At 36.3% G+C, this 23,445-nt stretch overlaps 1 protein-coding gene across 10 annotated transcripts in view; it reads left to right on the forward strand.

The window, feature by feature from the left end:
* The window catches only part of LOC149575589 (myosin-11-like), a 329,180-nt gene that overhangs the window by 249,335 nt on the left and 56,400 nt on the right, over window positions 1-23,445 (forward strand). For all 10 annotated transcript variants that reach the window (XR_016360188.1, XR_016360187.1, XR_016360189.1 and 7 more), the window contains 2 exons: window positions 11,310-11,462; window positions 18,981-19,178. Coding sequence is in view for 7 of the 10 variants with exons in the window: in XM_089815351.1 (XP_089671477.1) it covers window positions 11,310-11,462; window positions 18,981-19,178 (351 nt within the window). In the remaining 3 variants the exon portion in view is untranslated. The remainder of the gene's footprint in view (window positions 1-11,309; window positions 11,463-18,980; window positions 19,179-23,445) is intronic.

The following is a 23,445-nucleotide window of genomic DNA, read 5'->3' on the forward strand; positions in this document are numbered from 1 at the left end:
GGACACCTTGGCTTTAGTGCTCTTCCTACCATAGGGAAATCACTACGGTCTACCTAATCTCAAAATTGATCACATTAGCATTTGTAAAGGGTGTGCTCTAGGAAAAAATAAGAAAGGATACTTTCCTTTAAGTAAACATAAGTCAAAATTTGCACTAGAACTTGTCCACACTGATTTGTGTGGACCCATGTCAACACCTTCACTTGGGGGATTATTGTACTATGTAAACTTCATTGATGATTACTCTTGGAAAACTTGGATATACTTTCTAAAACTTAAAGAATCTAATGAAGTCTTACAAAAATTCAAAGAATTTAAAGCCGTAGTGGAAAACCACACTGGAAAGAAAATAAAAACATTAAAGATCAAATAACGGAGGTGAATACACATTTGACATCTTTAAAGAATTCTGTATTTCTGTTGGGATTTAGAGGGAGACTACAATACCTTATGGTCCTCAACAAAATGGGGTTGTAGAAAGAAAAATAGAGCTATTATAGAAGCAACCAAAGCTATGATTCATGATCAAAATCTCGCTATATCTTTTTGGGCCAAAGTAGCAAGTACAACAGTTTACATTCAATACAGAAGCCCTCATGTAACATTAGAAAATATAACTCTTGAAGAAGCATTCACGGGAATCAAACTAGATCTTAGTCATCTAAGAATTTTTGGTTGTCCTGTCTACATTCACATTCCTTAAGAGAAAAGGTCTAAACTTCAACCTTCCAGAAAGAAAGGAATATTAGTTGGCTACAGTGAAACAACTAAGGGATACAAAGTATATATTCCATGACAAAAGTCTGTTGAAATCAGCAGGGATGTTCAGTTTGATGAAGAAATCACTTTCAAAACATCTTTAAACAAAGAAGATGAGGAAGTTGAGAATCAAAGGGATTTCATCATAGAAGATGATTATAATATTGAGAATCATAGGGATAACACTATAGAAGATAATTCAACTGAAAATTTGAGAGATCTTTTCCGAAGACAGAGACGCACGTACATCTATTGTTGAGAATGATGAAGTTTTAAACCACAAGAAAAGACTACTATAGGCAAGGACAATAATTGAAGAAAACAATGTGGAACAAGATGAGGTCTCTAAAGAAAATAAGAAAACAAGAAATAAAAAATGCTATGTTGCTTTATTGACAGAGCTCATAGAAACAAAACCAACTAGTGTAGAGGAGGCCTTAAAATGTCAAGCATGGAAAGATGCAATGGTAGAGGAATATCAATTTATTCTAAAAAATCATGTCTGGGATATTGTTCCTAGACTTAAAGACAAATCAGTTGTATCCTCAAAATGGTTGTTTAAAATTAAGTACGCACTTGATGGAAGCATTGAAAAACACAAAGCAAATTTTGTTGCAAGGGGTTTTTCTCAAAAGGCTAGATTTGATTATTAAGAAACTTTCACTTCAGTTGCACGTTATACTTCAATAATAATGATAATTGCCATTGCTACATCCAAAGGATGGAAAATACATCAAATGGATGTAAAGACAACCTTCTTCAATGGTGTTATTGAAGAAGAAGTATATATAGAACAACCAGAAGGATTCACTACACATGATTAGAAACGTTATGTATGTGAATTAAAGAAAGCTCTCTATGGCTTGAAGGAAGCTCCTAGGGCTTGGTATGAGAGAATAGACAACTATCTTCTCAAATTGGGGTACTCCAAGAATGAAGTTGATTCAGATATATACTTCAAAATATCGAATGACATGTGGATACTCATTCTCTATGTTGATGACTTGTTGATAAAAGGTGTAGATCATCTTATAGCCAAATGTAAACAAGATCTCATAGCGAAATTTGACATGAAGGATTTAGGTCTTCTACAATATTTTTTGGGTTTAGAAGTATGACAGAAGGGAAATCACATTTTCCAAAATCAAGAAAAGTACACTGCAAATATATTGACCAGATTTGGGATGATGGATTGTAAGCCACTATTTACTCCAATGAAAACTAATCTTCATAAACTTAAGAGTGAAGCAACAGGCTCAAAATCAATAGATCGTACTCACTATTGACAAATTGTTGGCTCTCTTATGTACTTAGTAAACACTCGACTAGATATCTGCTATGTTACAAATGTGTTAAGTCACTTCATGTGTGAACTCAAGAAGATTCATCTATTGGCAGCCAAGCATATTCTAAGGTATCTTCGAGGAACAATTGGACTAGGGCTAAAGTATGAGAAAACTGAGCTACAACTTCAAGTGTATACTAATTCAAACTGGGCAGGTGATTCTACTGATCGGAAGAGTACAACTAGATGCTGTTTTAGTCTTGGTTCAGAGGAAAATAGTCAGTAGTTGCTCAGAGATCTACGGAAGAAGAGTATATGGCAGCCTCCACAGGAGCATGTGAAGTAGTACAACTAAGGAAACTCTTATATGGACTATTTGGAAAACCACTAGACTCCACTATAATTCATTGTAACAATCAAAGTTGCGTTAAACTATCAGTTAACCCAATTTTTCATAACAGGTTCAATCACATAGAAATTCCTTATCATTATATAAGAAATATGGTGGATAGAAATGTTATTAAGCTGATATACATCAGCATTGAAGAACAAAAGGCTGACATCTTCACAAAACCTCTTGCTAGGTTGAAATTTGAATGCTTTAAGAACAAACTTGGTATGATCAAAATGTAATTCAATATTTTGTAAAGTTATTATTTATTTAATAAAATCAATATTGTAGTATTGTGGATGTGCTGTGGCAAGATCTAGCAACCTCAAAGTCTTCAGCAACTTCCTCATAACCATCTTCAGTACCTACATTCCTCGGTACATCAGCTATAGCTCTCATAATCTCAACCATCATATCATTCTTCATCGCCTCCATCTCAGATCTAAAATTTGCTTTAACCTTCTATGAAATCTTAGTCTCCACAACATCACATAGATCTGTAATTGCCCTAGGGTCTAGTCTTCTCAGAGGCATCTTCCAAGATTTTCACAAACCCAAAGCAATTAATCCACAACATCAACCAAGTGTAATACTACATGTTGTAGTATAAGTCAGGAGAATCCCCAAAGGAGATGTCCTAGCCCCCATCAAATAACCACACGGTAGAAGTATAATGATAACACAAAGATTTAGATCCAAAACAACACCAATTCTCATATTAGAATCATAAGATTTAGATCCAACATGCCCGGCTATAAGGCCTTTTGGGTTATGGCTAGATACATCAACAATTACAATAATAGTTCTGCAAGAGCTCGCAAGATCCAACCTCTAGCTAACCCAGACCTACAATTTGGTAGAAAACCCCAAGAAGAATATAAACTTGTGCTCTCTAGCCACCAAACAACCTTCTTGTTTCCAAAGCCCACACTAACGTACTTGCTCTGCTAAACTTCGCTCCTTTTAGCTACTCCATGCTGAAATTAATGACTAGACATCACAAGATCCTCCACTTACAAGTTGGCCTAGCAAGTTACATTATAAACCCTCAAGCCACAAGTCAACTTGGCAACAAACATTAAATACATGAAATAACTAAATACTTAGGACAAGCCCCAAGTTTACAATGCATAACTAACTTATATGAGCACATAAGCCAACTCCAATGTGCCATCCAACTATCCAAATCCAAGAGTGCATAAGCCAACTCCCACAGATCAAAACTTGCGAAAACAATCTCCAAAATTTGTCCAGGAAATTAGGAATACATTACCAACAACCACCAAAATAGCTCTAACTCCAACACAATTACTCCAAACTTTATGCGCACTTAGGACAAGGTTCCCAATATGCCTCAAATACATCCCCAATTGCGCAAACCATAGGTCCACAAATCCAAGCTCGATGCTCGTGCATATAGGATTGATGACTTTGCTAGGATGCTCTTGCATCACATTATGAACTTTGTTGTCCACTGCCAAATCAAACTCATAGGCTCCTTCAGGCACGTGTCTAATCACATGGAAGGGACATAATAGTGGGGCTTGAGCTTCTTAGCTCCACTCTTCCTAATGGAATGCTAGGTTGTAGCGTCAAATAGACCATATCTCTCTCTTGAAAAGAACAAATAGTCCTTTGATCAACATACTGCTTCTCCTGATTTTGAGCTTTTTGAATGTTATCCCTCAATGTCCTCATGATATCCTGACTACTCTGCAACAAATCTTCTGCATTGTGTACCCTATTGTCACTAAACAACAAATCCATGAAGCTCAGGGTACCATACACGTACAAGGCTTGAAATGGTGACATCTAAATAGACATGTGGTGAGTGAAATTATTACATTTGTCATATAAGTATATCCACTTCACCCAAGCCCACTATTGTACCGATATATTATTTCGTAGATAGTCGTTTACCTCTTTATTGGCAATCACAGGTTGATCATCAGTTTGAAGGTTATAACTAGTACTCAAAGTCAACTTTGTCCCACACTCCCGTCATAAATGACTCATGAAACCGCTATCATGGTTAGTCACTATACTTTAGGGTAAACCATGCAGTTTGAACACCTCTCGAAAAAAAAAAACCCTATAGTTTGAGCAGCTATAAAAGTGGTGGTGATGGGAAAGAATAGTGCATATTTGGTGAGGCGATGCACCATCACATAGGTGTAATCTCTGCCATGGGCTTTCAACAAGCCCATAGTAAAGTCCATGGATAATCATCCCACTTCCTCTCAGGAATGGGAAGTGGTTGTAGCAATCCGGTTGGATAGGTATGCATTTGTTTGTTCTGCTGACAAACCGATCACTCTCTAACATATTGCTACACCTTTGACTTCAAGCCCTTCCATGCGAACCTCTCCTGAATATGCCTATAGGTCTTAAAGAACCTCAAATGTCTAGCCAATGGAGAGTCACGAAGGGCTTGCAATACAATTTTTTGTACACTTGGTCTTGGGACCAAATAAATCCTCCCCTTGTAAATGATCAGCTCATTGGCAATGGTATAATTGCTGTCCTATGTGCTACCATCAACAATACCATCTGCCCACTAATCCTCAATACTCAGTTATGATCAAGTGTCTCCAATCCTCATCTATCTCTGTAATCACACACAAGTGTGCTCTCCTTGCGAGGGCATCAACGACTATATTTAGTGTGCCCTTAATGTCGAAGATATAAAAGTCATAGGATTGCAACTTGTTAACCCGCTTTTTTTGCCTCTTATTAAGCTCTGGTAGTCCAAGGAAATGCTTCAAGCTATTGTGGTCTATTTTGATGCATAATCTAATACCAAGTACTGCTTGAATTCACCAAGGCATGCATAATGATCAACGTCTCCTTGTCATACACACTAAATTATTCTTAGGATCCCTTTGCTACTTGCTATTAAATGCAAATGATTCGTAGGACCCCTATGCTACCTGCTATTAAATGCAAATGATTCTCAGGACCCTTGTGCTATCTGCTATTAAATGCAATGGGATGGTGATTCTGGGAAAGAACAATGCAATTTAAATGACCTCATAAAGTTTGGCAATGGTAACACTGGGTGCGATGTCATAATTTGCTTGAACTTCTCAAAGCACTCTTGTGCCTGAACAGTCTACTCAAATGCACTCTTATGGGTCAGATCAATAAGGGGAGTTGTGTGTCGAGAGAAAGCTGCCACAAATATGCAGTAGAATACATACAACCCAATGAAACCTCTAAATTGTGTCAGGTTCTCCGATGTAGGCCAATCCAATATAGCATGAACCTTATCAAGGTCGGTGCAAACTCCCCCTGCACTAATGATGTGCCCAAGATAAATCATCTTTGTCATGCCTAATGCATATTTGGACTTCTTGCCATACAAGGAAGCCCCATTAAGAATATTCAATACTATATCCAAGTGTGCCACATGATCATCCCATGCGTTACTATAAACACGCGTATCATAAAAAAGCACTAGAACAACAACTAGCTAAAGAAGACATTGGTCATAGTAGACTGGAATGTGTTGGGCCATTAGTCAAGCCATATGGCATGACTAGAAACTCGAAGTGACCACAGTGACACCTAGGTGTTGTCTTCTCCACACCCTTTTCTCCGATTTAGATCTGTTATCTAGATCTCAACTGAATTTTGGATAAGTAAGATGCCCCATGCAACTCATCAATCCATGGTATAGGATATTGGTTCTTAATAGTCTTCCTATTCAACATCCAATAATCTATGCACATCATGAGCGTCCCATTCTTTTTCTTCATTAAAACAACCGATGAAGCATAAAGGAGACTTACTCAGCCTAATATGTCCCATGGAGAGCAACTCCTATATGGTCTTCTCTATCTCATCCTTTAGTCCCTTAGGGTGTTAGTTAGGAGTATCATAATGGGCTTAATGCCCTCCTCTAACTCAATAATGTGCTTTATCCTTCTATCAGGTGGTCCGCCAGGTGGTATGTCACTAAACACCTTAGAGTGTTTAGTTCTAAGTTGCTGAATATTTGGATGGTAAGCTGGTTTATGCGTGCCATCTAATATAGGCAATATCCTACACCTGCTGCCCAATCAACTGTATCATCATGTTAAACAAGACACCACATATGCTTGAAGAGATCACCTTTAGAGTACTATTTGTAATGGCTTTAAAGATGTGTGGTTTGCCATCCTTAATGAATCTCATCTTTACCTTTTCGGTGCTGATATAAGTATTGTCAATGGTATGCAACCAGCTCATGCCAAGTACTACATCAGTGCTGCCCATGTCTACCACATAAAAATCTTATCCCTCTCTTGGAAACTAAACGTGAATCAATAAAACAATGTCTAGCACCTGTATCAAATAGAGCAATAACACACTGCTCTGCAAAGAGTCCACGCATCTTGAAAGGACCTTCCTTTCTCATGCTAGAAAGGTATATCTCCTTGAGGTTACAATCATCAATTACCTCATCACCATCACCTGAAACCTCATGTGTCTCTTGCTCATGATCAGCTAGCTGTCCAGAAAAATCAGAACTCTTGTCATCATCATAAAACTACTCCATCTTATTTTTACCCTTAGGCTTCAAAGGGCAATTAGGTTTTTCATCATAGGGTCCTGTACAATAAAACCATAGTCTCCTCCTTAGACCATTGAGAGTGTCTTGATCAAAAGGGGTTGCCATAGGATGCTTAGAATCAACTTTGTCTTCTTTCTTAGGGCCTGTCCTATCGTATGATGAAGTTGTAGGATTAGAAGAAAACTCGCTTTGTGGAGTAGACGACTCAAGATTCCTTGCCTTTCTCATGGTCTCCTGAAGGGTGGGTGGATCCAAGGACTTAACTCACCCTTTGAGTGGCTCAACTGAACCTCTCTGAATAGCATGAGTAGTCTCCTCTCTGAAATATCATAAACCATCACTGACAACCACTGAATCTCATTGGTAAAGGCCTCAAGGCCTCCTATCTGTCTCAACTGTGGTATCTTTGTGAAGTAAGTCTGAGGGTCCTTCCTATCAAGTCTCTCTCCTAACATGTCAACAAACTCTTGATAGAAAGCTAGTTGATAGTGATGCAGTGAAACTAGCTCATGGTACCACTTAGTCATGAGCTACCCTGTCCTAATGAAGCACAACAAAGCGAATGATGTCCTCCTTAGTCATGGGGCACAATGCTAAATAAGTGTCGAGCTTATGTACCCAAGCTCGTGTTGTAACCTTGCCACTGCCATCAAAGTGGGCCAAGGTCATTTTTTGGATACCTCGTTCAGATCAGTTTGTTTAGGCCTCTGTCCCTCAGGGGCAGGCCTACCTCTAGTATGCTCCCGCTTCTATGTCAAAAATCTATCAAAGCTTAGATTCTACTTGACAGCCTGCAATAGAGCATCCCACTTAGTATAGTGCAACATAAGCGTAAACAAATGGACTGATGTCAATCTCAGTACTAACCACGTCAACCTCAGGTCTCAGAAAAGTAGGTCGTCACGGCCTATTATAAACACCTGTGTGCTTAGTCCTATCAATCCAGTCCTCAGTTCTAATCCAGTCATCAACTTTAAACCTTTGGGAATTAACTGACATACTCCTGGTAGCTCTCTCTCTAGTCTGACCTCTAGGGAGTGCAATGCGCTACAATGTATCAGATAGCTGCTGCAGCACATCAGCAAGATGGGGTTGATCATGTGCAAGGTATCTTAGTATTTCCCTGACCTCCCTGTCAATATTAGAACTAGTACCAACATCTTTGTAACCTGCATCCTCAAAACCTCCAAAACCACCACACCCTTGTCACCTATGCTACGAAATTGTATCTCAGGTTCTCCATTGCTAGGTAGAGAATTCCTACCTCTGTGGGTGTAATGTATAACGTGCATGAATCTTTGTGCCATGTTGAACCCAAATTCCTTGCAGGTGACCACTCTGATACGACTGTAAGAGCCCTCTTGGCTCACACTATGGCAATGTTGGAGAATGTTTTATTTTTTAAAGTTTTTGCTTTTTTTTGTTGTGTGCATATCTAGGTTTTTTTTTTTTTTTTTTTTTGTTCTTTTGGTTTTGTGCATAAATGTTTTGTTTGCAAATGTAATAATAATGCGTACACAAGAAATGAATTTCAAACATGAAAATGGATGCCAACTATAACTCCGATTGCAATTAATAAATAAATGCAATTCTTACAAACTTGACTATAGATTAAATCCAATATTGAGAACTTGTAAATGTATGAGACATTGAGGTAAATGCAGCAGGAGTAGTGGTAATCCTCACACCATAATCAAGAATCTGCAGTTCAGATGTGTAGCAGCTAGTGCAGATGGAAAATGCTGCTAAATATCCCATGCCAATCCTAGAATGGGATTGCTGCAGCAGTGAACTTGGACACTGCCTCAGAGGGATGATCGCAGCCAATTATTCTGCCCTCCAATGGCAATGAAATAATGACAAATCAGTGGGAAAAGGACGCCCAACAGTTTAAAAGAAATTACCTCAATTAAACTTCTGCTTAAGCAATGAATCTCATATACAAAACCATCTTATTTGGATGCCAATTTTCAGACTAAATAGTTTTCAAATTGTTATGCAACATTCATTCGATAGTTAATCAGAATCAAAATGCAACACAATTCAGTAGCTGTCTTACCAGCTCAGAGTGCCAACAGATGATGGAGGAATCAGTCCTCTCAAAATTTCAATGCCAAAACCCTCAACAGTTCATACAATGTATAAAATGCATAAGTCAAACATATGGTTTGATTTCCAAGAGAAGACCTCTTTATAATAACAAAATGACTTGTATCTTCTTCCTTACACTTTTCATTAAAGAGGCTTCATCCACACACTTTCAAATTAGAACAATGTAACATTATTCATTAAGTTAATAAATAACTTGCAATATGAACTCCATTAATTGATCCAATCAATCACTAAAGAAGCCAATCACCAAGTGCCTCAACGGCACTTGTAAAAATATTAACTAGGCTACACCTGACTTCCTATGAACAGCAAGTCACTCATAACACACCCTCAGCTCATGAGGGTCACAATGATGAACTGACATCGCCAAGCACTAGAACCTGCTAAATTGGGGACATTACATTAATAAGATGACATTGGTATTCACTATAATTCAGAATTCCTTGAAGGAATTAAGGCAGAGAAATAAACTTCCCTAAAGGGCTTCATAGGAACATTCAGGAGTTTGAATGTTATAAAAAGCAAGGCAGGGAATTAGGTATTCCTTGAAGAAGCCAATATATGCAGCTAAGAATAAAAACATATGCATATGTAAGGATGGATACACCTAGAGCGAGTATCCATAAGGTCTAGGATTAGAAAGATCTCTCTCCTAGGAAGGATGGATATGTCAAGGTCGATTATCCATAAGGTCTTAAAGAGAGAATTATTGTGAAGAGATGGTACTTAGCTGGAGAGCTGTTCTTGGTTGTGCAAGACAACTAGAACCCTAGGATGGACCCCCCAAGGGTTAAGTATATTATCACAATCTCTCGTTAAGAAGGGGTTAATTTGGGACTTAGGATCTCTATTTTCTTTGTGTACAACTTGTGAGAATTAGATAATAGTTTTTCTTATTAATGATTTTATACATATTTTCTTGTTGTAACTACTAACATATGTTGCAGCTATATTCATCCAGGACCAAGTCAACACCAATCCAAGTAGTGGGGACATTTCAAAAGGGAGAGCGCTATTACCCCTTGATTCATTGTTTTTTAATATTGGGTTCTGAAGTTTAACTAATAACATAATTTAATATTAGTAAATACATTAAATAAGAAATTGTTCATAAATATCTCATTTGGTTTTTAGTCAACCTCAGTCGACCCATATTTCACAAGTAATAGTTGACAAGAACTCTATTACGAAAACTTATAGTGCCCATTGCATATAGGTGATGCTCACAATGTTGAATCACCAAAACTTCTAGTATCCTACTTTTCACAAAAAAATTCTAGTGCAGGCATGCTTCAGTGTGTAGTTTTCCCGCAAGCTTTTTGGTATTGCTTGCTACTCTTGCAAAATCTCTAAAAAGCGTTGTGCCTCATGACATTCAATATAGGGCTCCTCTAGCGATTAATTTCATAGAAGGAGCAATAAACATAAAATAGTTCTCTAGTTATGAAATTTACATTGTAGCTATGATTTGTGTTAAAAGGAGGGACACTTGTGTGTGTGCGTGTGCGTGCATGTGTGTGTGTGTGCATGCGTGTGTGTGTGCATGCGCCTTTTTAATGAATGTTATATCTTTATTTGATATTGTATATCTGTAAATTTATCTTGGTCCTAGATAGGTTCTAATCTGGTTGTCTAATATATGTTTTTGTGATGTAGGAATTTGTTACTTTTTACAGCCTTTAACAAATTCTTGGAAGTATGGAAGTTTACAGTCAAGAGAGCATTTTGTCGATTTGACATTTAAAATTAGTAATCTATTTGAAATTCAGTATTTTAATTATTGTTTATTTTATGTTGAGGTTGTACAAGACAATTTATGGTAAGATGTAAGGTATCATGAGATGAATGGATCCATAAATTAGGGATACTAACTCGACTAAGATGAAGGTGGAGATATTTAAATGGCATATATGTGTTCAGTGACATTACCTCAAATGTGCACCTATATTGAGTTCATAATTTTCCATTTTGTTGACTTAATGTTCTTATATTTGAAGATAGGATCAATCCCTGCAAATAGATGTTTTATTATTATTATATTAATCTTGCCATTCTTAAATTTGAACTAATATATTCTTTTTATTATGATAGACATTTAGTTGCTTTTGATTCTGTCACGTTTTTCAATATAGATGTGTTCAGACATGTTTGCCATCAAGAAAAGTGCAACAAATTATACCCTTTTAATAGATTCTGTTTCTTAGCAGGGAAAGGATGATATTGACACTTTCTCTTATTGGCTTTCAAATACATCAACATTGATTGCCCTGCTACAACATAATATTAAATTGAATGGGGTTTCTGCAACACCTCAACGTCGCTATACTGTTTCAAGCACCCTTATAGAGAGGATGACACAGGTAAGCACAATAAAAATGATTGTATAATTTGATTCTCTACATCATTGATTCATCCAACAAGATTAATGTTCGTAATGTGAATCAAAATTTATGATGTAATGCTGAAATCATAGAGCTCCTTTGCTGCAATTTATTTCTTTGAATGAACAATAATTTTTGTAATAGGCATCCAATTGTAGATCTATTGATTATTTTTGTTTAATTAATTTGTGCATTCATTTATTTGCTATGTATCTACTAATCTACTGTCAAGGGACCCTATACCCAGAAACAGTGTTGGCTGAGATTCCAGCTTCCTGTTGGAAATTTGCACACACGTTGAGATGTTCTATTTTTGCATTTTTGGAATAAAATTACACTTGTAGGTCATTAATGTTGAAGAAACCACTCGAAACATGTATTTAATAGTATTTCTTGTATATTTTTCAAGTTAAAAGACCCATTTTTGAATTAGAAAAATTCAGTCAGGAATATTATATTATATAATATACTAAAGCATAGGAGATCAGAATTTGAAAATAATTCCCTGTGTGTTTGCCTTGAAAAAGTCGTAGTTACAAAATCCTATTAAGAACAGAAAGCAGAGGTATTAGTGGTACTAAATATTATACAGCACTACAACAGACTGACCATATAGTTATATTTCTATCCACCTACAGACTGACTGTAGCTCAATAAAAATGGGTCAAAGGGTTTGATGCTGCTTTTTCTGCAAATAACATAATGTCACATGTTCATGATCAAATGACAAGCTTATGAAATGAATGCATGCTTGAGTTGAAAGTTGCACAAAGTAGTTAGTTGATCCTATGAAAAGCTCCTTTAGATCCTTAGGTGCCTCAAATTAAATGGGTACCTGAAATTTATATGGATGAGCTAATTATTTCTCTGAAATAAAGACATTACTATGCAGTCAAAGCACCGGGAAGAAAGAAGTTATGACAGTAAAGTTGTAAAAGTAGTCAATTAGATTTGTGAAATGTGCCTCTGGATGCTTACATGAGACCATAAAATTAGGTGCATCGAGCTAAACATTGTTTTGAAATACCAAATGATAATACCATATTGTGCAAGGTATGCCGAGAAAACACCAGTAAGAAAGGAGTTGCAATTTGAATAATTGAATGTAAGTGATCAGTTCTATTCTCTTTGGCTATCTTTTACCATCCATCTCAATAGCACTTGTTGTTTAGCTCCCTCAACCCAGCCATTCACGACTGTATCCAGATGAAATTGTCAAGTTCTCAATTTATGTAAAACCTGGGAGTTCTCTGTGTCCCTCATCTCTGTAAACCTTATCCATTCTACCATGGGAAATTGGAATTATGTTTTGGATTACTCAGATTGCCACAATTACAGTGGAAACGTGTTTTGCCCCTTAAGGAGTCCATGATATCTATTCTTGGAACGAGATCCTCCTTTATTATACTCAAAATTGTAAGATCTTCTATTTCTTAATAAGCATCTAGATGTGCATGAGGATATCCTTGTATTTATCAATGTAACACCAGTATTGGGGTACGTCAGGACGAATTTGCGGAACGGGGGAAAATGGGCCTCATTTTTGGGACGGTGGGGGGATGGCCAGGGGACGGAGGCAAGGGGGGGATTGGGTAGGGAAGGGTGTTGTATAGTATATGTGTAGAACTTGATATGTTTGTGATGAAATGCTGTTTCAGTAGAACATACCAAACTAAAATACTTGAACATAACAAAATTGCAACATGCACTAGAACCATTGAACATTCAACATAGTAACATATTACATACCCAATAGTAACATTCAAAAATCAAAATTCAAATAGAAATTCAAGTCCCCATTCCAGCGGCAGCATGGTTGTAGAATGGTGGAGGTGGGGGCACTTGGGTACGCGAGTACCCGGTGCGGGAACGTCAGCGAAACGGGTACACCAAGGTTTGGGAGCGAGGTGTGAGTCCCCATGTAACATTGGTATTTATCCAATACTATCATAAGTAGCGATCGCAAGACTCATTTCCCTTTCAAGAAAGGAAATAGTCACTACATCAAAATAGAACGTCAGGGGGATGGGCACTTCGAGGTTTGGGAGGGGGTGCGAGTCCCTGTGTAACATTGGCATTTATCCAATACTATTGTAACTAGAAAACGCAAGACTCATTTTCCATTCAAGAAAGGAGATAGGTACTACAAAATAGAACACTTCATGATCATAATCAAAAAAGGACTCCTCAATTGAATGCATTGTTCGTGGTTCAGTTGAATGATCTGCCATTGACTGCATAAAGTAGTTTACTACACTTGTGAAAGGTGGCCCTTCATTTTGAAGTGCCTTAGATAAAACTGGGTATTGAATTCTATGAGAATGAGTTATTGATTTCTCTACCTTTTGTCATTGTATTTTCGCATTTTGGCCTTTCATTTTGAGTCTTATACATCTAGTGGTGTTCATGGTTTAGGAGGGGTGGCTTGCCTTATTCATGATAACCTTAGGTCTAACGTTTCATTGGTAGTCTTTGATTTCCGTTCTAGATACATATCGCTTCAAGTTCATAGAGGACCACTTCCTCTTTGTGATGTGGTCATTGCCATACTTCGCCTTCACCCCCTCCACTCATCATTCACATTGATTGGGAATTCTATTTGTACCTATTCCCAAAGATCTCCAAAGGTGATATCATTCATTTGGGTGACTTCTTAAAGGAAGTATACGTGTAAAATATGCTTCCTACACTAATCTATAATAGGAATTATGTGCATAAATTAATCTGACCATACTAATACAAGGAAACAAGCATTAAAGAAAATCATAGTTACCCTGCCCTAGGGGACAGGGGGATGACAGAACTGGGGGATAGAGGGGCCTTAATTTGGGGATGGCGGGGGGATGGTGGTGGGGGACATGGGGGTTGTATATACTATACATATGGTACTTAAAATGCTAGTAATAAAAAGATGTATTGCAATATAAGATATAAAGATGTAAAAGGGTAAATACTTGAATATTGCATTGATTTGGAACATTGGACATTGAACATAAATAGTCGAATAGGAAAATAGTTAACATTGGGATGTCCCCCCATCCTTGATGGAGGTGGTGGAATTTAGTGGTGTCGTTGGGGGTGGGGGGACTGAGTTCCCAAGCCCCCTATGCATCTTCGTTTTCGGGACGTGGGGCAAAAAGGGTGGGGGCACGTCTCCATGTTACTATGAAGAAAATATATCTTAACATTGATTTATGTGGGTGAAACCCTCTCCAACATAAAATCATACACTCCAAAGAAACCAAATGTATTTTTCAGTAATTAACAATTAGAATTTACAATACACTTGTAGAGTCTAATCCTTTACTAAAGTATCACCAACAAGGGATCTTGAGTGATTTTGAGAACATAATCTTACTCACAAACCTCACCATAAAATATCCATCCCAAGCACCCAATTAATAGAAGCAATGCATCCAACCATCAAATGGTAGTTAGGAAACCATAAGCTAAGACAATGCACAATGTGGTACTCAAATTCCTTGTTAAAATTTAGTGCCCAAATTACAAGATGAGTCTATACGGAAACAAATAACATATTCCTTACATTTATTCTAAGCTCATCAGATTTCACTCACTAACACGGTCAATCAATTTTGTCTCCATTATCTTCATACAAAGATGCCTTATGAGATGTCATACATGTATTATATGTTGGTCAGCCATTGTAACTTCCTCTTACGACTCTTATGCAACACAAATTCTCTTAAATTTCCAGTGTGGGGAGGCTCACCTTCTAGAGGTTAAATTTGTGATCTGGAAAGCTGATTAACCCCTTTTTCAAAAATTGAAGATCTCAAAGAGACCAATGTTGCTGTACCGTGCTTGCTCCAGTTAAGGTCCACTTCCTCTATTTTGTGTTATGAACATTAGGATGCAAGGTTGACATAATATAACATACCATTTTTACTAAGCTGAAAATAACAAACATATTCGATGATTATAACCGAATATCATAAAAGAAATAACATGAAGTAATTTAGAAACAATACATCATACAGAAAATGGAACTATTTCTGAATTAACTATACAAGTTATAAATCAAATTTAAGTAACGACTATATCCATTTCATATGAAAGGAAACTAAATTAACTTCCATAACCGACTTCTACGATTACATTCGAAAGAAAATAATTCAATTTAACCATATTTACAACTATGCATTTCAATGTAATGTAGAAGTAGGTACAAGTAAAAGATTTAGAATTCATACATGTACTAAAATAACTATCGATGTGTTGTGCAAGCCTTGGCATCTAGTGAAGATGAAGCATTGACATAGGCTTAACCTCCCAACCTTGGACCTTAACATATCCCCACACAAACCCTTACGAGAAAAGCCCTCCCTACCCCGGGTTAGGGTTGGGGCACCATAGTCTAGCCATCCTGAGCATACCGATATTAGAGTGTCGGCTAAGCAACAGACAAGGCTGAGTAATTCCTTTGTCAACCTTCCCTCTTTCAGCTAGCACTTCCGACCTCTAGTGATCATTTGTGGCAAGCATGCCTCTAATGTACCTTGGCTAAGGATTTAGCCGCTCGACTTCACAACGGATTATATCTTGGACAATTGACTTGGACATAAGCAATTTCTTTCTTTTATTGTTCATATAATTGAGACACTGATTAATAGTTTATCTTTCTTGCAGGAATACCTCTCCTCTTCATCCATTTACACTTGGCTCTGCGAGCCTTGGGTGCATCCTAGGAGACTACTAATAATTATGAGATTCTTATCAATCAGATTTGTTTGTGAGTACCATTCTGATTATAACCACAGCTGATATATAACAAGTACCAAAGTAATTAGAAGATACTTCAAGCCAAGATGTTGTAGACCTTAGACAACATAAATATATTGTCCATTAAAAAATGTTGAGCATTCCTTTCCAAGGGGACTATAGCAGTTCAGTCCTAGATAAGAACTTGTCATACACAAATAAAGAGCAGGGTCACTGCTTCTCAGATACGCAGTTGAGCTTATGATCATAAGACTACTTCATTTGGAAATGATAAATATAAAAAGAGAAGTTTTGCATTGAAAAAGGCATAGCATGAAATGAGAATTACTTGTGAAATGTTTCATGACCTGTGAGAAAAGGAAACAATGCAATTGCTGAAGCGATTCTTTGACAACAGCTCTGCGCGCTATGGCTTCCATCCGTGTGGCTCAATACTATAGATTTAGTGTTGTATTATGCTCCAGAATACAAGCAGAAAGATGAGAGGATACTTGGTTCTGAGAGTAATTGCATACAAGAATGAGGTGAAAAATGAGAATGATTCTTCAGCCATGGGGAAGGGAGATAAAACCTCTCGCTTCCGGTTACAAGGAGTTCGATATCTATTACAAGAACTCCATCAATTCAAATTTAAAAGTTGATGCCGATAAGGTGGTGGCAACACTCATCGATTTGGAGTCATAATAAAGCATATAGATTTTATTTTTTCATGGTTTAAAACAAATATATTTATATATATAATGTTATGTCATCATGCTTTTAAATTCTATCTATAATTGTACCTACGTAAACATATATCTATACACGTGTGTAATTTTGAGAGTACGTATAATTCCTTCTTTTATCATTATATTTTCTATAGGTACGCACACATATATGTATATATACATGTAAGTGCAATTCATAGATATTATCAAAGTATCATGGTGGCATCATATATATATATAAAGTTTATAATGTTGATCACTTCCATAGTCTCAAAATAAGAAAGAGGTAATAGTTCTCTTCATGATATTAAATGTTTAATATTTCTCTTGTTATAAAGAAATTGACCAAATAGCTCATGTGTGTCCAAAGTATACTTCATTGCCTAGCTGTTAAATCCTTCATCAAGGTAGTTAGAGTCAATACCTGATGGTTTGACGATGGACTAATTTGGTACCCCGTTTCTTGAATCTTGTTTAGCAATGCTTCCCCACCTTCGTCTGCACTTGCAACCAAAATGCATACTCCACAATAATAACATGTTCCTCCATTTAATTTTAAATATCATGGAAAACACAATAATTGATAACTGTCACAACGGCTAACCACCACTAACATTTATCTTAAATATTAGCATTTGAAATAACAATAATCGACTAACAAGTCATTTACACATGAATCAATTCAGTTATTCATAACTTCCATTTCATAAGATCATTATATCCGAGAGTTTCTAACTAACCATTGCAACGGCTATAATATTGTTTTAAAAGATCAAGAATTTGGGTTGTAACACACAAGTTGCAACAACATTAATGCTTATGTGGGAGACCCACTAGATACCCAATCGTTATCTTGTAGACGATGAGTTGTGTCTGCATGAAATGGTTCCAAAGGGGTTTGGTTTATATAGAGTTTTTACTGATGGGAATACTCTTGTAATGGCCTATTGGAGTATCTTCTCTAATAAGTGGATTAGAGTCATTCTTAGTAGACTATTGTGTCCCTACATTTGGTAGGTTCACGCGCTTTCCTCATGGGCTACTGGCTCTCTTCTAGGTCTCTCACTCCCTGCATCTGTGCTTTCCTTAGTTCCCTTCAGCTCCAACTTGTTGACATTGCTACCTTGATATTCATCCTATATGCCATTCCCATCCTGTATGCCCTCTCACACACCCCTCCTGTCACTTTCTACCACCACATACCCCAACACTAAACACACTTCTATGCATTGTGACAGTGATTGCATTCTTTATTATTCTGCTCGTTTTTCCCTTATTTACCTGAATTCTACTTACTTCCTCTTCCCACAATTGATTCCATGAATATGTTCCTTCATCAATCCTTTTCGCAGACTTTCCTTGATGATTGATGCATTAAATCCTGCCCTATGACTGGTATTTTTATGATGAATTTAAATCTCTTCATCAAAGTCTTTAGCTCTCCCTAACCCACAAGCGTCCATGCATACTAGCCATTTGTAGGGAGTATTGATGGATTCTCCACTACAAGAAGTGGACGTTTCATGCTTCTTGGCAACCTGCAAAACTAGGACCAACTACTGAAGGTTTTCTTTCTGTTGGTTCCTTTCTCTGTGATCTATATGCTAATATAATCTTTGTCAATGTTTCCAATTCCTTGATCACAACGTCTTGTTTTCTTGAATGTGTATTACCGTTCACAGCTTGTTCTTAGTGTGCACACTCTGCTTTTTTCTTTTAATCTGCTCATTTTAGTTTGTGCTTATGTGGATTTTGTAACATGGATGATGGGACAAGTACATATATGTAAAATCTTGTCTTGTATTAATTTAAAAATCCAAAAATACAACTTGAATGTTAGTTGCTCTTCTTATCTATCTTTCTTTAATTTATCAGAACATTGGCAATGCTTGGAAAAAACACACCTTGAGATTCAACCCTAAGGCAAATCATCAACAATTTTGGAAATTTGTTTTTTGTTCTATTATTGATTGAAGAAGTAATTGAATATGACAGTCTCCTTGGAGAAACACTTCTCTTATATATGTTAACATTCACTCATTTTCAGGGCTTCAAATCACCTTCAAATTTTGGCTCTTTGGGAATAGGCGTAATCTCAGCTGGGCCAGAGGGTACTAAAGTGGAAGCAAAATATCCGGTCATTCTCTTCAAACAACAATTGACAGCTTATTTAGAGAAAATCTATGGGTTAATCAGAGATAATGTCAAGAAGGATATAAGCCCATTACTCAACCTTTGCATTCAAGTTAGTGTTTCTCCTTGTGCTCCATTGGTTTTGCTATGTTGTTAAAGTGTGCAAATACATTAATCTTTAAATGATAATCAAAAGACAAGTGTACATTGTTGAGTGTGAACCATCATCACATACATGCAAATACATTTCTTGTTAGAGACTGTTTCATCAGATATGGTGATGTCTTTTACATTAATCTAGGTTCCAAGTGTAGGTTTCAAGATGTTATTGTTGTACTTGACATTGCCCCACATTAATGTTTTTTTGAGGACTTTTCTTTGTCAATTTATTTACCCTATTTTAGTATTTAGTGGTTTTGGACATGCTTATATGTCTTCAATGTTCATACTAACTGTCAACTTCATTGGTTATATAATGCAATATGAGTAGATGTGATTTTTAAGTCTCAAAAGTAGTTATGCGGTTAAGAAAACAGTTTATCAAGTGTTTGCTTCCATGCATTTTTATCTTTTCTACACACTCAAAATACTAGAATTTTCGTTAGCCACATTTGACGGACAGTAGAATCGAAGATATATGATATTTTGGATTTTCTTTTCTAATTAGTTTACCATCCAACTGAACTTTTAACTGAATGGCTTAGTACAGGGGCTATATTCCCATACTCATCTCTTCAGCAACTTTCTATGCATGATTTAGTTCTAAGTTCTAACAATATCAGTATTCAACAGGTCCTTAACTTAAAATGGCCTCGCATTACAACTTTCCAGGTCACTATGCTAAATAGTAATAACCTTAATTATAAATGTCCTTATGAGTTAGTTATCTTTGTTGTTGCTTCATTCACCTGCATTTAGTACCCAAATTTATTCAAATTTAAAAAAGATAATCAAGTTATTGCTACTTCAACTGCAAGTACTGTAGACTTTTTGGAGGATGCTGATCTAGGTGATAACACAATTGAAATAATGAGGAAATTTGATACTCTTCTTTGAATTCTTATCATATTTTGTGTCTTCCAATCAACATTGTCATCATTGTTGATTCAAAAGAATTCATACCCATCCTTATGAACAACAATCCAATTTTAGATGCAAATTGACTTGAAGAAAGTAAAAAAGAAAATTTGAATAAATTTAACAAAGTTCTAATCAAGATATAAAAACACTTGAATTTTAAATTAGATTTAAATTTTAAAAATTGAATTAGAAGAAGGCTAAATTCAATCAATTTATGTCATTAAATTTATCAAACTAAACACCAAAATGTCAAACTGGTAATCATATATTAAAACTTAAAATACATTAAAAAAATTAATAAACAAATTAAAAAATTTCACAACATCACATACATATAATTTCTAAGATCAGAACAACAACATTTTCTTCAATTTTAAAATTTTGGGGAGGATCTCAATGTAGCTAACAGCTCCTAACATACATAACATATGATTGTGAGACTTCTTGTGTATTTTTTCAATAAACATTAAAACTGATACTGTCTTTTCCGTTGAACAATGATGCTAAAGAAAGTTCAATTTGTATTGGTCAGTCTTTTATAAATAAAGAGTTTATCTTGGTGAAACCATGTGTGGGAGAAAATACCATCAAAATTTGAGCTGCAACTCACTTAAAATCCACAACTTCAATGACAAATACTGTCCTGGGCCTTGGGCACACAATTTAGTCCTAGGATAATTAATAATTGCCTCCTTACAAGTCTAATCAGCCTATACTGTTCACTATGAACTTTTTTATCTTTTAATTTTTCTTGCAACTTAGACTTCCAACAATCCATTCCAATTGAAAATTTGAAGGCTTTTTATGTAGACCAAAATGCCCATACAGACCCCTGGAAGTTAAAATAATGAAGAATTGGAAGAATTGGGGTGTTCCAGAAGAAGTGATGAAACCATCGTTTGTCAGGAGGCAATTATTAAAGTTCGTTTTCTTGAAATGACAACTCTTGATTCTGAGACCATGGCTTAAAAACCTATTGCTATGTCCTATATGAAACTGCTACTTATGGAAAAACCGCTTATGAAACCCGTGTATAAGAAACCAGCTGTTTCCCACAAATTGTATGAAACCTCCATTTCTTTTAATTTTCTGTCTTTTCCATGTTCAACATACCTTGTGAAGCTGGGTTACATCCTCTCATGGAATTTAGGATAAATTTTGATCATTTCTTTTTATCGCACTTCTGCAATCTAGAGACACATGGTTTCCAAAAGGTGTAGAGTTTCAAAGTAAGAGAGATGTTGCTCTTGATAGATGGACATTGTAGCCATGCCACATTTCAGATTTCCGAGGAGGACCCAGAATACATAAATTTTTGACTGATGTGATAATACTGAAAACCTTGAATATTAAGGAACTTTATTAACATTTATTTCCTCCTTCAAGGGAATGATTCTTATGTAATATGTATCCCCTCAACATCTTTAACCCATAAAGATCCTAGACCACTCAATAGAGGCTCCTCCTTGCCTTTTTAAGAAGACAAACCTTTGAAAGAAAACAACATGAAGCGCTTTTGTTGTTGATGAGGTGGTAACTATTTTGTCCTTTGGTATCATATTACCTTTGATCAAACATGTAAGAGTGGTCAAACACATCTCCGCAGACATTTGATGGAACACCATCTAAAACTACATTCTCAAGAAACTTTGAGTTGGCAACAAACATCAATATACATTTTCTACTTACAAACAAGTTAGCATGTTCTACAATCCAGCCCAAAGCATAAGGCATGAGGTGTTGATAATTTTTAAAATTTTCCAATTAAATCTTAGGAAACGAGGTTAGCTAGCAAATGAGTAAAAATGTAGTGTAGTTAACTATAGAATCCATCTTTAAACTACAATCAACTATCAATGACATTTCCTTGTAAAATTTGCATGGGGATTTCTTAATTAATTATTTTACCTCATTTATACATTTGTCCCTTAGATACTGATTGGAGCCTACTAGTAGCAAAGGTGGAGGTGGAGGCGAGGGGATGCTATTTCGAGATGGATGCATCCAATGGCTTCCACGGGCATCTGATTGCTTGAGAGTGGCTTCGGCCAGCATCTTGGAGCACCAAGACCATTATACTCCCAACAAAATTCTGTTTCTTGTTGCTTATAACCCTACACCTACACTTTTGCACCCATCTGGCTGGCCAAGAGTGGCTTCTAGCCAGCATTCGGACTATCTAGGAGCTCCATCACCATTATACTCCAACAAAATTCCATCTCATGTTGCTTTTAACCCTATACCTGCACCGGAAGCATAATCTTCCACACGCATCTGACTGGCCAAGAGTGGCTTCCGACCAACATCCAAATGCATCTGAGAGAACCATCACCATTATATACTCCAACAAAATTTTGTTTCTTGTTGCTTTTAACCCTGCACCTGCACCAGCAACATAATCACCATAATAGAGTAGAGCATTTGGAGAAAGTTGGCCATTTTTTGCTCCCTTTTATGTTAATGCTCAATACTTTGATGAAGCACTCTTATTATGATATCATCCCGGTGTCTTTCTATGTTTAATTTTTGTTTAGCTAAATTGAAAATGCGTTAAAATTGTATCTTTGAGTCATTACAATTTTACGGTCTAACCTGTTATGGTAAATTGATGTTGTTGTAGTTGTATTAAACAAAGGAGATGAAAACTTCTTATATAGATTTACAAAGATGATGTTTCTAAAAGAAACAATCTTGAACTAAAGACGGAAATAGAAACTACTTAATAAACTAAAGACGAACTGAGATGGCCATCCAAGAAACATTATATTATTCTAATACCCTCCCTTTGTGCTTATTGTCTAACTACTCTCGTTTGGTCACATTTTACAAAACATTTTGTTATTGCTGAGACCCTCCCTAGATCTACAAAATGTCAATGACTAAGAAGCCAAAATCCATCTAGAAATGAACAGAAAAAGGTGCCCCCTTTTTTAGAAAGCTTTGCAAAAAAAGACAAGAGCCTCTACTGACTCTTCCGTTGAGATGAGTCTACCACTAACCCTCCTAGAATCAACAAAACATTTGACTAGAAATCATCACAAAACAATGTACATTCAACTTGATGTGGGATAACGAAGCTACTCTTACCTGGAGACAAAGACAAACATTGAGAACAACTAGTATGATTTTGAGGAAAAATCAACAAACCCTCCAAACTTTGCAGATGAGCACGATGTCCGAAAATAGATTGCAAAGGCCATATTTTTTCAAGGAGAAAAATCGGAAAAACCAAAAATGATTTTTGAGGTGAAATATCAATCAAAACCAAACAGCAAAATCCAAGATGCGGAATAGAGAAT

Source organism: Cupressus sempervirens, chromosome 2 (assembly GCF_028749045.1).
Source record: "Cupressus sempervirens isolate cs-2001-9-10 chromosome 2, ASM2874904v1, whole genome shotgun sequence".
Lineage (NCBI taxonomy): Eukaryota > Viridiplantae > Streptophyta > Pinopsida > Cupressales > Cupressaceae > Cupressus > Cupressus sempervirens.